This window comes from Dermacentor variabilis, chromosome 8 (assembly GCF_050947875.1).
Source record: "Dermacentor variabilis isolate Ectoservices chromosome 8, ASM5094787v1, whole genome shotgun sequence".
Lineage (NCBI taxonomy): Eukaryota > Metazoa > Arthropoda > Arachnida > Ixodida > Ixodidae > Dermacentor > Dermacentor variabilis.
In genome coordinates this window covers 138,741,384-138,754,886 of record NC_134575.1, presented here as the reverse complement: position 1 = coordinate 138,754,886, position 13,503 = coordinate 138,741,384, and the positions used below count along the sequence as shown (strand labels likewise).

Sequence of the window (13,503 nt, the reverse complement as noted above, 5' to 3'; positions counted from 1 at the left end):
CGCGTCTCCCTCTCTGCGTCGGGCGCTTGTCGGACGCCGGGCCCCCGCTTGCCTGCCGCTGCCGACACAACATCTTATGGCGACGAAGATGGGATTCCCGCTGCGGTTCCAACCGAAGCCCCGGGAAACCAACGAGCTTTGTAAGTGAAGCGTCCCTTCCTGTGTCTGCACGGCATGCAAACGCCGCTGATGCACTTGGTGGCGCGAGGCTTCCGAGCCTAGGCCTTCTCGACCCCTTTGTTCTTCCTTGCCCTATTCCTGCTGCGAGCTCCAGCTTGTCTTCTGCACTGTCTCCCGCACGCTACCTGGCATGGCTTCCTTTATGGCAAACCTTCCCGTTTTTCTTGAATTGCCCGGGCCACCGTCAACTCCATGGTTTAGATGGAAAAAAAATTTTCAGGCCCACCTCGAAGCGGCCGGCGGTGGCGACTGGACGGACGCGCGACGAGCGTCCGCGCTCGTCAGCGCTCGTCAGCGCTCTCGGGCGTGAGGGACAACGCAAGTACTTTGCAGACAAGGAGCAGGAAGCAGCAAGGCAGTTAACTGGCGCAGCGTCAGCGTCAAGCGAAGCGGCAAGGCAGTTGTCCGGCGCAGCTTCACCGTCAAGCGATACGGTCCCACCAGCATTAGAGTTCCAGAAACTCTTGCAGCAGCTTGACCGGCTGTTCGCCGCGTCAACAAATGTTCTGGCGGAGAGGCACGAATTCACCAGTAGAAGGCAGTTCGAGGGCGAAGGGTTCCTGGAATTCATGACCGCACTGAAGGAGAAGGCGGTACAGTGCAACTTCGGCACAACCTATAATGAACGCGTCCGAGACCAAATAATACATGGGGTAGCGAACGCCAGCATTCACGAAAAGTTATTAGCTCATGGCGAAAACCTGTCCCTGGACAAGGCAGAAGAAATCGGACGCTCTTTAGAAGCCCTGCATCGAGCGAACCGCACGTTCGACTCCGAAAAAATACAAAGGATCGAGGCAGCTCAACTTGGCGTTCCGTCGACGAGCCAAGATGGCCCACTTCTTCTGGGGAGCCGCCAAGATGGCCGACTTCTTCCGAGGAGCCGCCAAAATGGCCGACGTCTTCCGGGAGGCCGCCCAGATGATCGACATTTTCCACGAGGCTCCTCCGAAACCCGCAATGAAGCACAGGATGCGAAGAAAGACCCTAATTTCGACCGTAGTTCATGCGATCGGTGTGGCAGCACGAAACATATTGCAACGTACAGGAATTGTCCAGCAAGGAACCGGCGGTGCAACGCCTGCCACACGTTGGGCCATTTTGCTTCAGTTTGCCGAAAAACCCGTACTGTTCAGCATGTCTCTTCTGCAGAAACACTGTCTTCGTCAACTTCCGCAGGGCAGCTGTCCGCGTCTGTCTTGACGGTAAGCACTTTGGAAACTAAAAAGGATTTACAAGTCCCGGTCGTAGTTAGCGGCGTCGCCATGCGGCTGCTCGTGGACACAGGAGCGTCTGTCTCATTGATGACTGCCGAAGACTTTAGAAATAATTTTGGTCGACAGCACAAGTTGTCAAAAACAACAGTGGACTTGAGGAATTTCTCCAAGCAACGCATCGACATTCAAGGCCTTTTCCAAGCCACTGTCCAGTTTTTCCAAAGGTCGTGCTCAGTCACGGTTCACGTAACGACTACAGGAACATCACTGCTGGGTCTAGACGCCATCCAACACTTGGGTATACAGATCGACGGTACGTCGCTGACATGTCGTCTAGCATCGCTTCCTTCAGTACAGAGCCCCACAGGTGTGCCTCTGGGTTTTGATCACCTCTTCAGTGGCGAGTTGGGTCTCGTCAAAAACTTCGTGCACCGAATACATCGTCGGCAAGGTATGAAACCAGTATCTTCAAAGTTGCGCAGACCACCCCCTGGCTTTCTGTGACCGGGTCACAAATGAACTGCGACGTCTCGAGGACTGTGATGTCATCGAGCGCGTCGAGGCTTCTGAGTGGGTGTCTCCACTCGTGGTGGTGCGCAAGAAGGATGGAACCATGCGGCTCTGTGTAGACCTATGGGAACGGGACAGTCTTGTGCCTCAAGTTCAAGAAAGGGTCTTGCAGAAACAGTGGCAAACTAAGCAGTGTGTTGACAAACGTAGAGGTGCTCAGGCAACTCGCATCAAGGTGGGAGACACCGTCAAAGTAAGATTTAACAGGAAAGGATTTTTCAAGTACAGTAAACCTCGTACAGTGAAGGCCCAGGTAGGACCATCCACTTTTGTACTCAGTGATGGGAAGACGTGGAATGAATCTAAGTTAACCACAGTAGTAGATAATTCAAAACATAGTACATTGTCCACAACTGATAAAGATTTTTTGTACTCATATTCAAACCTGGATAGTCATTCCGATGACTCGTCTGTCGTGACATCGTCATTTCATAGTCATAAGCTTCAGTTAGGTAGTTCGTCTGACTGTATCACTTCCGAGTCTACACAGTCAGCAATCGTTTCTGATTCCGTGGGGGAATCGGTAGCCTCCCAGGACTTGTTGGGACGTCGAGAGGAGCTTCCTGGACAACCCTCTCCAGCTTTGAGCGACAACCACATTCAATTGTCCAACCAGGGGGAGGGAAATAATAGTGGGACGGCTGGGTCTTCGAAGTCGACCGATACGCGTCGCAACCCCCAAAGTTCTTCTGAGGTACGTACATGTCCTCATTGTGACAGAAAACGGCCTCCGTGGCTTGATGGTTATGTTTCTTGAATGTAGAGCATATTGCCGTCTTCGAAATGCCACAGCTAGGGGCCTCGCTGCGACATTAAGGAGACAGTTCACATGTTTCGTTAACACAGGTATAAAATGTGTTTCTTGTTGCGGTGCAATGAGTCATGTGCCCGTGTTCCTTTGTCGAATTTCGTTTTGAGTGACTGCCTGTGTTTTGGTGCCCCAAGTCTGGTGCGCGTGTGTGTGAACTTGGGCGGGGACGGACTGAATTTGTTCGTGGACTTAAGTGCGTGCCTTGTGTGCGACTGGTGCGCGTGTGTGTGAATGTGGGGGGGAACGAACTGAATTTGTCCTTGGACTTAAGTGCGCGCTTTGTGTGCGCGTTTCACTGTATGCTTACTTTGTTTCCAGGGGGGGATGATGTGGTATAGTGTCTCCCCCTGCGCGATCTTCGTATTATCATACATTTATGTTTCGTAGTAGTCTAGCTAGATGGCGCACCCCCCTTCGGTCATGTGACGAGCTTGGACCAATCAGGAGGTGCCTTCTGGCGTGTGTAGTCTTCGTGGAATAAACAGCCGCTAGCCAGCTCAGTCCTTTGTTCGGTTTCATCAGGAGCAGTTGGCTCCGCGTCTCCCTCTCTGCGTCGGGCGCTCGCCGTGCGCTCGTCGGACGCCAGGCCCCCGCTTGCCTGCCGCTGCCGACACAAGTCCTGCTGAAAACTGATGCTGACTGCCTTTAACACGCCCCCATTGACCCTCCGCTGCAAGACAACGAGGATGACGACACCTTCCTTGGAATAATAAGCAAGGAAGACTTCACTGAGCAGCAATGAGCAGATTCAGAGGTAAAAAGCCTCGTCGGGTATTCGGAAGGGGTGTGTTGTGTTGTGTTTTATGGCACATAGGCAACTAAGGCCATCATGCGCCAAGCTCGAGGTATAGGAGAATTTTCCGTGCAATTCTATAAAAATGTAAATATTGGCGGTGGTGTTGAGTGCTTAAATAGTTAGAGAGACCTCATGATGGAGTAAGAAAAAGATTGTAACAATAGGTACTGACAAAAACTTTTAAAGGGGGTCAGGTAACCTCAGCGGCCATCCTTGCCAGAGCAAGGATCTCGAGGCTCCTAACCAATCAAATAAAGTCCTCAGCCTTTTTCTCAGGAATGAGAAATGGCTGTGGTGTATGAGGTGAAGTACTGCGTGATGATTTACATATTTTTAAGAAAACTAGCTTCTGTTAAAAATGTAAAAACGCTAGACATGTCTACAATTGCATTATCACTCAAGAGCAGCGCTGGGTGAAAAGGGATGCATTGGTTATAATACGGGGAAAAGCACTTTTTCCGTAGCTTTTCCAGTTTACAACATGAAATTAAAATGTGATTGACTGTAAGTTCATCTCCGCAAGTGAAATTGGTTTGTCTTCTTTCTTCAGCAGAAAGTTGTGTGTAATGTGTGTGTGATCTATACGGAGACGGGAGATAATGACTTCCTTGAAACGCTTCTGGTGCACGCATGACTTCCATTCACCTAGAACTGGTTTTATTAATTGTAGCTTGTTATTTAGCTCGTTGTTCCAAGTGGACTGCCATTTTTTCCTTGCATTACTATGTAGTAAGTTCATGTAATCTCTATAGGGCATATTTATATTCTTAATTTGCTTGCCGTAAGCTTGAGCAGCGCACAAATCCGCTCTTTCATTGCCTTTTATGCCGACATGACTTGGTACCCTGCAGAGCCTGATGTTTTTGCCTTGAGCTGTGGCTGCTGTAATGCTGTGTATGAGGTCTCCAAGCAGAGGAGCCATTGCATTTCCAGAATGAAAGGCCGTGAGCACACTCAGTGAGTCTGTGTAAATAACACTGTTGGTGAGTCTCTCATTTACTATTTTTTCTACGGCTACACAGACGGCATAACTTTCCGCAGTGAAGATGGAAGCACACTGTGGAAGTCTTACTATTTTATTCCAATTCCCCTGTACAGCTGCACTTCCTACATAAGCATCTGTTTTTGAACCGTCTGTGTAAAAAGCTGCAAAATTACTGTACTTTTCTTCAAGTGTGAGGAATTCTTGCATTATATGTTGTTGCGGAATTTGTTTTTTACGGAAGTGTGTCAGAGTGAAATCACAGATTTCAGGAAATTTGTGCCATGGCGGCAGTGGACCTCGCCTTTGGGCAATGTTTGGCAATATGTCTAGCATGCCAAGGTTTTGGCACATCTCTTCGAAATGCAGGAGGAGTGGCCTAATAGCTTGCGGTTTGTTGTTAAACAGTGTTCTTGATGGGCACTTTGTGACTATGGGGTAACATAGGCGTTTGGGAAGCGAACGGATTTTTAGAATGTACGAGCATGTGAGCATGGCTCTTCTATCTGTAAGTGATGGCTCATTGGTTTCTACGTGCAGGCTGTTTATGGGTGATGTCCTGTATGCACCAGTGGAGAGACGCAAACCTAAATTATGTACTGGATCTAGCCGTTTCAGGTATGATGGTCTTGCTGACTCATACACTATACATCCATAATCCAGAGTAGAGCGTACTACAGAGCGGTAAATTTGTGAGAGACAAGTCCTATCGGCTCCCCAGTGTTTTCTCGACAGCACTTTGAGTATGTTCAGGGACTGAGAAGCTTTCTTTCTCAAAGCATTTATGTGAGGCAGGAAGGTGAGCTTCCTGTCAAATGTTACACCTAGAAATTTATGCTCATTTTTTACGGGTACATTTATTTCGTTCAGGTGTAGGGTGGGATCTATTTGTACGCCTCGTCTGAGTGAGAAAAGAATGGCCACCGATTTCTGTGGGGAAAAACGGAAACCATTTCTGTCTGCCCATGTTGCTAGTTTGTTTATTGTTAGCTGTATTTGTCGTTCGCATGTTGATATGTTCGAGGATGTGCAAGCTATCTGGAGATCATCTACATAGAGAGAATACATAACAGATTTTGGAATTATTTTCCTGATAGAATTCATTTTACAATGAAGAGTGTTGTGCTCAAAATAAATCCCTGAGGTACTCCATTTGCCTGGATAAAATTCCTTGAAAGGGTTGAGCCAAGGCGGACATGAAATGTATGGTTAGACAAGAAGTCCTTCAGGCAGTTCAACATCCTGCCGCGGATGCCCAGTTCAGCCAGGTCCTGAATGATCCCAAACCTCCACGTTGTATCATATGCCCTCTCCAAATCGAAGAAGACAGATAGACAGTGTTGCCTGTGTACAAAAACTTCACGAACAGTATTTTCAAGACGGACAAGGTGGTCGGCGGTGGAGCAAGCCTTTTTAAAGCCGCATTGATGGACATCCAGGAGCTCCCGGTCTTCTAACACAAATGTTAGTCTGATATTCAATAGACTTTCAAAGGACTTTGCTAGACAGCTAGTCAGAGCTATGGGCCTATAGCTGCTAGGAAGGGTGGATGGTTTTCCGGGTTTTAATAATGGAACAATAATGGCCATCTTCCAGGCTTCGGGAAGTTTCCCCGATACCCAAACTTTGTTAAAGAAATTTAAAAGTGCCTCCACAGCCGGTTCAGAGAGATGAGCTAACATATGATAATGTATTTCGTCTGGGCCAGGTGCGGTTTGCTTACCAGCGGACAGTACTCTATTAATTTCCTGAACTGTAAGTTATTATAGGGTTCATTTGTACCGCCACTTGTCGGCAGTCTTTGTCTTTCAGCTGTATTTTTGTATTTCAGGAATGATTCTGAATAGTGAGATGAACTGGAGACCGCAGAAAAATATTCACCCAGAATATCTGCCTGTTCTTCTATATTTGTCTGTATACCAGGGTCAGAGAGAAATGGAACCGTGAATGGAGAGTAGCTGCCATTTATCTTTTTTACCATCTCCCACATTTGTTTTGATGTAATTGTGCTATTTATTGAGGACACGTAACCTTGCCATGAAGTTTTTTCTGCATTACGGCGAATATACCGGGCTTTTGCTCTGAACTTTTTGAACGTGATGAAATTTTCCTGCGTTGAGTACCTACGAAAAATTCCCCAGGCTTTGTTTTGTCTCCTTTTTGCGTCTCGGCATTCTTGAGTGTACCAAATTTTGTGATTCTTTTTTACTACTCCTGACAACTGAGGAATTGCAAGGCGTGCAGCGGTTAAAATACAGTTGGTGATAGCTTCATTCAGTTCGTCTATGCTTGAATCATCTGAAACTATTTTATCTAAGCTGGCCCTTTCTTTAAAAAGTGCCCAGTCGGCTAAATGTAACTTCCACCGTCGTGGTTTTGTTGGGATGACTTGTGGTGGAGAGGTTAAGCTGATTAATACAGGTAGGTGATCGCTGCCGTATGGGTTGTCGATGACATCCCATTTAAAATTGCTAAAAACAGAGGGTGAACTAAAAGACAAATCTATGGAACTCTTTTTTCCCATGCTCGGAGAGCAGTATGTACTTTTGCCGGTGTTTAGGAGGCAAATATTATTACTTAAAATAAAATCTTCTAAAATATGGCCTCTCGCATCAGTGTGTGCACTTCCCCAGAAACCGGAGTGGGCGTTAAAATCACCAACTAGCAGGTACGGCTCTGGTAGCTGTTCTAAAAGGGTGTCTAAATCATTAAGTGTTACTGTTAGGTGTGGCTCAAGATATATATTGCATATTGTGGTCGTCTTAAAATGGATGACAGTGACTGCAACAGCTTCGTATTTGGTTTTAAGTTTGATTTCTTGGGTTGCAATACCAGTCTTAATTACAATAGCAACACCTCCAGACAGTCTACTTGCGTGTTCTCGGTCAGACCGAAAGACATTGTAGTACTTGTTTAAAATGTTTTTTTGTTTGGGACCTAAGTTGGTCTCCTGTAAGCATAAAGCCACTGGGGACAGTGTGTTTAACAGTTCTTTTATGTCACTAGTTATTTATTAGTCCTCGGCAGTTCCACTGTATAAGGAATGCCATGTTTGATGAGTGTAGTTAAAAAATTAGGATACTGGTTTTTTGGGTGCCAATACTGGGGTTTTTTCTTTTCTTTTTCGCTCCAGGGAGCTGTGCTTCTGCTGCAGCAGAGGCGAGTTTTGTGTTATGTCCATTGCCTCACTAGAGGCTCTGGACTTCCGCGGTGAAACCGCGGGTATACGGTTGGTGGGCTTCTCTCGACTGGGGGAAGCCTTGCGGGCGGCCGACTGAGAGGCCGGCGCGCCTTTGTTCATAGGTGGCAGAGCAGCCTTCGCTGCATCTGCCGGGGGCGGGAGTGGCCCTGCCTCAGGCTTTGCCTGGGCGGTGGCCGAGGCCTGGTGTGGTGTGCCGCCCCTGCGCACCACATCCGCGAAATTTGTTTTTGCTCTGAATTGAAATGTTGAGGAGAGTCGTTTTCGTGCCTCTTGATAAGTTATGTTTTCCTTGGTCTTGATCGTTATGATTTCTTTCTCTTTCTTCCATGTCGGACATGATCTCGAGTACGCGGGGTGATCCCCTTCACAGTTCGCGCACAGCGGTACAGTCCACAGATTCATGAGCATTTGATGAACATTTGGCACATGTTTGGCGGCCACGACAGCTCTGAGAGCCATGGCCGAATCTTTGACATTTGAAACATCGTCTCGGATTTGGAATGTATGGTCTTACAGTTATTCTAAGATAGCCTACTTCTATGGATTCAGGGAGTTGACTGGAGGCAAAGGTCAGGACTATGTGTTTTGTAGGTATTTCCTTGTCGTCATTTCGGATTTTGATACGATGGACTTCGGTAACATTCTGGTCTTTCAGACCATCCAACATCTCTTCTTCAGAAAGGTTTAGGAAATCGTGCTCAGATATTACTCCTTTGACTGTGCTTAGTGAGCGGTGAGTAGTTACGGTTACCCGGACGTCTCCAAAGGACACTAAGGTTGGGAGTTTCGAGTATTGTGCTTTGTCTCGGATTTGGTGGAGTAGGTCACCACTGGCTAGCTTCGTCACCTTGTAGCCAAGGCCCAGGGCGTAAGTCAGAGATTTTGATACTATGAATGGGGACATTTTTCGAGCTGGTTGATCTGGATCTTCACTATGTATCACATGATACCTGGGGAAATGTTCGTTTCTTTTTTGGAAGCATTGGGAAGTTATGTCCTCGGTCCGCACTCTTTTTGGAGTGCGATCATTTTCTGAGAGAGGTGGAGCCATAAAGTGCGTTTAATGTTCGGTCATGATGCCTGCCGCCCACCATGGAGCCCAATGAGGGGACGGGACAGGAACTAGCAAGCAAGTCCTGCCCACGCCAGCTGTACACCTCAACTATAACCTAATACGACATAACCAAGGTAGGTTAGCCACACAAGGTTAACCCTTGCCGCCGGGAAACTAGGAAGTGAGGAGAAGTGAAGAGAAGACAGGAAAGATGAAAAAGGCGAGAGAGAAAGACGAAGATTGGAGAGGAGGACAGGAAAAGGCGACTGCCGATTTCCCCCGGGTGGGTCAGTCCAGGGGTGCCGTCTACGTAAAGCAGAGGCCAAAGAGGTGTGTTGCCTCCGCCGGGGGGCCTTAAAGGTCCGAACACCCGGCATCGGCTCAACCCCCAGGATCCCCTTTTCCCCGGACACGGCTAAGCCGCGCACGGCTACACGCGGGAGGGTCCAACCCTCGTGTGCTCGGGTACGTGGTGTCGCAACACACCAAACGCCTGCTGACGCAGACACCCCTGCGGGGGAGTATTCGGAAGGGAACAGCGACGTTGTCCCTAGGGCATTTAAGCAAGGATTGTCTTCGTTTTTGCTTCAAAATAACCTACTCGTAAAGAAGACAGTTCTCACCAGTCAGCTCCAATGATCTTCTTGTTCCCTCAACACTCCATCCAGAAGTACATGACGATCCGACCGCTGGGCACCTCAGATTCTCCCAGACGCTATCAAGGATACAGGAAAGGTATTACCGGCCGCGTGTGATTGCCAACATCGCCCGTTACGTCAAGACATGCCAATAAACAAGGCCAGCGGGATTACTACAGCCTATCAAGCCTCCTTGCCGACTAATTCAACAGCTCGGGATGGATTTGATGGGACCTCTTCCAATGTCAACATCCGAAAAGTGGATTGTCGTGACGATGGACTACCTCCCCCACTTCGCTGAAACTAAAACTTTGCCGAAAGGTAGCCCAGCCGAAGTGGTGAAATTTTTCGTTGAGAACTTCCTCCTGTGACATGGTGCCCCAGAAGTCATCATCGACAGAGGAACGGCTTTTACAGCAGAGCTTACTCAAGCCATTGTGCAATACAGCCAAACAAGCTACAGGAGGGCAAATGCCTACCACCCCCTGACGAGTGGTCTTACAGAGCGCCTGAACAAGACCTCGCCGACATGCTAGCAATGTACGTCAACATCGAACACAAGACATGGGATGCAGTCCTGCCGTACGTAACCTTCGCAACACGGCAGTGCAAGAAACAACACAGATCGCGGCTTTCAAGCTGGTTTACGGCAGGAATCCTATGACGACTCTCGACACCATGTTGCCACACGTCACCAACGAAGAAAACATCGACGTCGATGCCTATCTCCAGTGAGCCAAAGAAGCCCAACAGGTCGCCCACCTGCACATCAAGAACCAGCAGAGAACCAACAGTTAGCCCTGCTATCTTCGACAATGCTACATGGAATACCAGCCCAGCGGCCGTGTTTGAGTTTGGACCCGGATACGCACACAAGGACTTAAAGGCAAGATGCTTTTACGCTGCCATTTCGGACCCTGCAAGATCATCTGATTGCATTGGCGCACTTGACTATGAGGTCGTGCCAGACGGCATTTCGCTATCACAGCGCCGCCGCTCACGACCTCAAATAGTCAAGGTTGCACAACTTTAGCCTTTCTAACAGCGCTAATGAACTTTGGGACTTTGCATAGCTGAGCTTTGGACTTCCTCTGGACTTGGAATGGTTCTATCCACTGCCTGTTGTCACCGAACCTTGTGTAATCTGATTGTATGTATGCGCGACATGAATGGTGTAGAACTTCGTAGAAGACATGTGGGCACCAGCGATTACTCAGGAACGTTTGATGGCTCACATATAAAAGCCGACGCGCTTGACCCTCTGATCAGATTTCGACAATCGCCGACCATGTTCGCCGCTATCGCTCTGCTTTGAGTGTAACTTGCTTTTGTGGGCACAAGTTCGCCCAATAAAAAGTTAGTTTTTTCATTCACAGTTTTACCACTTCATCATTCACTGTCACTACTATGTGACACTAGCTTCAATGATGCTCCCAGTCGAAGTTTTATTTTCCAGACTCTCCAATCTGCCAAAAAGTGTAAAATCTCAGAAATTGTTAAATTTCAGTCGTCATTTCAGACAGTGCATGATGCTGTTAGTGGAATAATTCACACATAAATATTTAACAGCAGATAGAAAAAAAAAGCCAAATAAGCTGGAACGAAGGAGATAAAACTGCTTGCATATGGCTATGCAGACAACAACACTTGATCCTGGCTATGTTATAAGTTGGCACAACAATGTCCGACAACAGATTGAGTGTGTTCATGATATGTGCACACGTCTGCTTCTACATACAAGAATACAAACGCGCATACTACGGAAGCGATGCGGGGATTTCTTCAAAGCTCGTTAGGACAGACACGTTTAAGCTTTGTAAGCAATCAATTTGCAGACAGCGCTCCTGGCGCAAGAACAACGCTTGGAGGTTCTACTACAACTTTCGAAACCAAGTGACCGTAGCCGCCACCGACGGCTACGGTCAGGCGGCGCACCCTACCTGAGCGTGAGCGCGCGGGCGACGGGGTCGTTGCTGTACATGACGGAGAAGATTCGACGCACGAATTCGTCAATGTTGAGCACCTTGTCGAGGTGCCGCTCGCTCTGCTGCACCACCTTGAGCACCAGCATGCGGAGGAAGTTGCTCCCGACACGGAACACCTCAGCCAGCTTCAAGCAAGCCGAGTTGATGAGGATCGGGAATGGGTACTTCTCGAAGAGGCGCGGGAACCGAACGATCGTCTCGCATTGCTCGCCCAGGCGGCCCGAACGGAGGCCTGCACGGAAAGTCATTCCAGCAATGACAGGTCTGCACATAGGAGCAATCGAAAGCCTAAGATGACGGGAATTTAATAGACTAAAGCACTTTCTCTTCACACGTCAAAGTGTTCATTAAAAGCATTGCGGGCCTCGAGAGGCCGGCGACTGTGAGAGTGAATCGTTTGAGCTAAAGGGCATGAAGAACATTACGCGCGTTGTTGCGCATGGAATAAGTATTTTGTAGTGGATCTTTGCAAACCTTTGTCGAGTTCAGTCAACGCCGAGTTTGCGTCCTGGTCTGTTTCGGAGAACGTAGCGTCACCGAAACCAAGCAAGCGCTGGCCGGCGGACGCCATGATTGCAGGTCGGTGTCACGTGATTATTGCTGTTTACGACAACGAGACGTTCATTTGAAGCAACTTTGAGTGATCGCCAGTCGTTTGTGCGCAGGCGCGAGTAAAAGCGGGCGCGAGAGAGAAAAAAATTTGGGTGATTTTGACCACGAACTACAGTAGGTCGTGCTTTTGACCACGACCTACTGGAACTTTTACTGGTCGTGCTTTTGACGCTGCCTAGGTACTACGCACGAGGTAGCGCGTGTGATCATTCGCTCGAATTTGTGGGTGGATGGATGAATGAGGCTCAACCCTTTGAATCGGGTCGAGCTTGTCCCCCAACTGCTGCCCAAGTATTTGCTTGACAATTTTCTAGTTCGCTTCCTCCACCTTGTTTCAACATTCCTCGTGTATAAGTAACTGAAAACCTTCCTAGCCCACCGCATTTCCCCCATTTTTCTCAATCGCTCCTCAAATGCTATCTTGCCCTCCAAAGAAGACCATCCAGATCCCCCTGCATCCCAATATTTGGTGTCTTGCCATGCGCTCCCAGAGCGAGCCTACCCACACCACGTTGACCTAGGTTCCAACTGTGCTCGGGCCTCTGCTCTCATACATAGAACTGCATTGGCAAAAGTCAGGCCCGGAACCATTACCCCCTTCCATATCCCTCGTTCTACCTCGTACCTATTTCCACAGTGCCCTACTCTTCATAATCACTGCACACTCTTAGGCAAAGTTACACCCTTTGGCTTGCCCCTTCTGCCACACAACAATAATCGTTATCCGCCTTGATACGTTTCCTTTCTTTAACGCTGCGAGCCCGGTACTTTCCAGTAACGAACGGCACGCGCGTTATCAGCATAGAACAGTGTACACCCTTTGGAGTGCCCCTTCTGATAACGCGCGCGCCGTTCGTTACTGGAAAGTTCCGGGCTCGGAGCGTTAAAGAAAGGAAACGCATCAAGGCAGATAACGATTATGGTTGTGTGGCAGAAGGGGCAAGTCAAAGGGTGCATTTCCGTTAACCTTTAGTGGTTACATATTTTTCGTACTCTGTCAGACACTCAATTTCATTATTTATCCCCACCCCAAAATACTTGTACTTATCGACTATCTCAAGCGTGGCCTCCTGTATCCTATGCTCGCCGCAGATGTTATCATTAAAATTCATGACTGCTGATTTTTCTTTGCTAAACTTCAAGCCTAATCTGTCTCCTTCTGTACCACATATGTCCATCAATCCCTGCATTGTCTACAGATCTTCTGTATCATCCGCTGACCGTTGAAGTAGGGCGCGGCAATGCGGTTACTTCTGTCACCAAGGCTCGGCTTCAGCCAGTGACCAGTTGCCCTCTTTCTTCTCTCCTCTTTCCCTATGTATCCCCTTACGCATAGTGAGAAACTCTATGCCTATAGTGTACTAGAATAATGTCATTATTCTAGTGCACTATATCTATGCCCTTACGCCACCCGTTCCAAAGGGGAGGGTGACTACTATCATCATCATTAACATAA

General features: G+C 48.2%; 1 protein-coding gene across 1 annotated transcript in view; it reads right to left on the bottom strand.

Moving 5' to 3' along the window:
* LOC142590612 (integrator complex subunit 7-like) overlaps positions 1-12,105 on the bottom strand; it is a 145,934-nt gene extending 133,829 nt beyond the window's left edge. The window contains exons 1-2 of the mRNA XM_075702931.1: positions 11,910-12,105; positions 11,391-11,667 (exon numbers count right to left, since the gene is read on the bottom strand). Of these exons, the coding sequence (XP_075559046.1) occupies positions 11,391-11,667; positions 11,910-12,006 (374 nt within the window). The 5' untranslated portion in view covers positions 12,007-12,105. The remainder of the gene's footprint in view (positions 1-11,390; positions 11,668-11,909) is intronic.
* Positions 12,106-13,503: the final 1,398 nt, after the last annotated feature.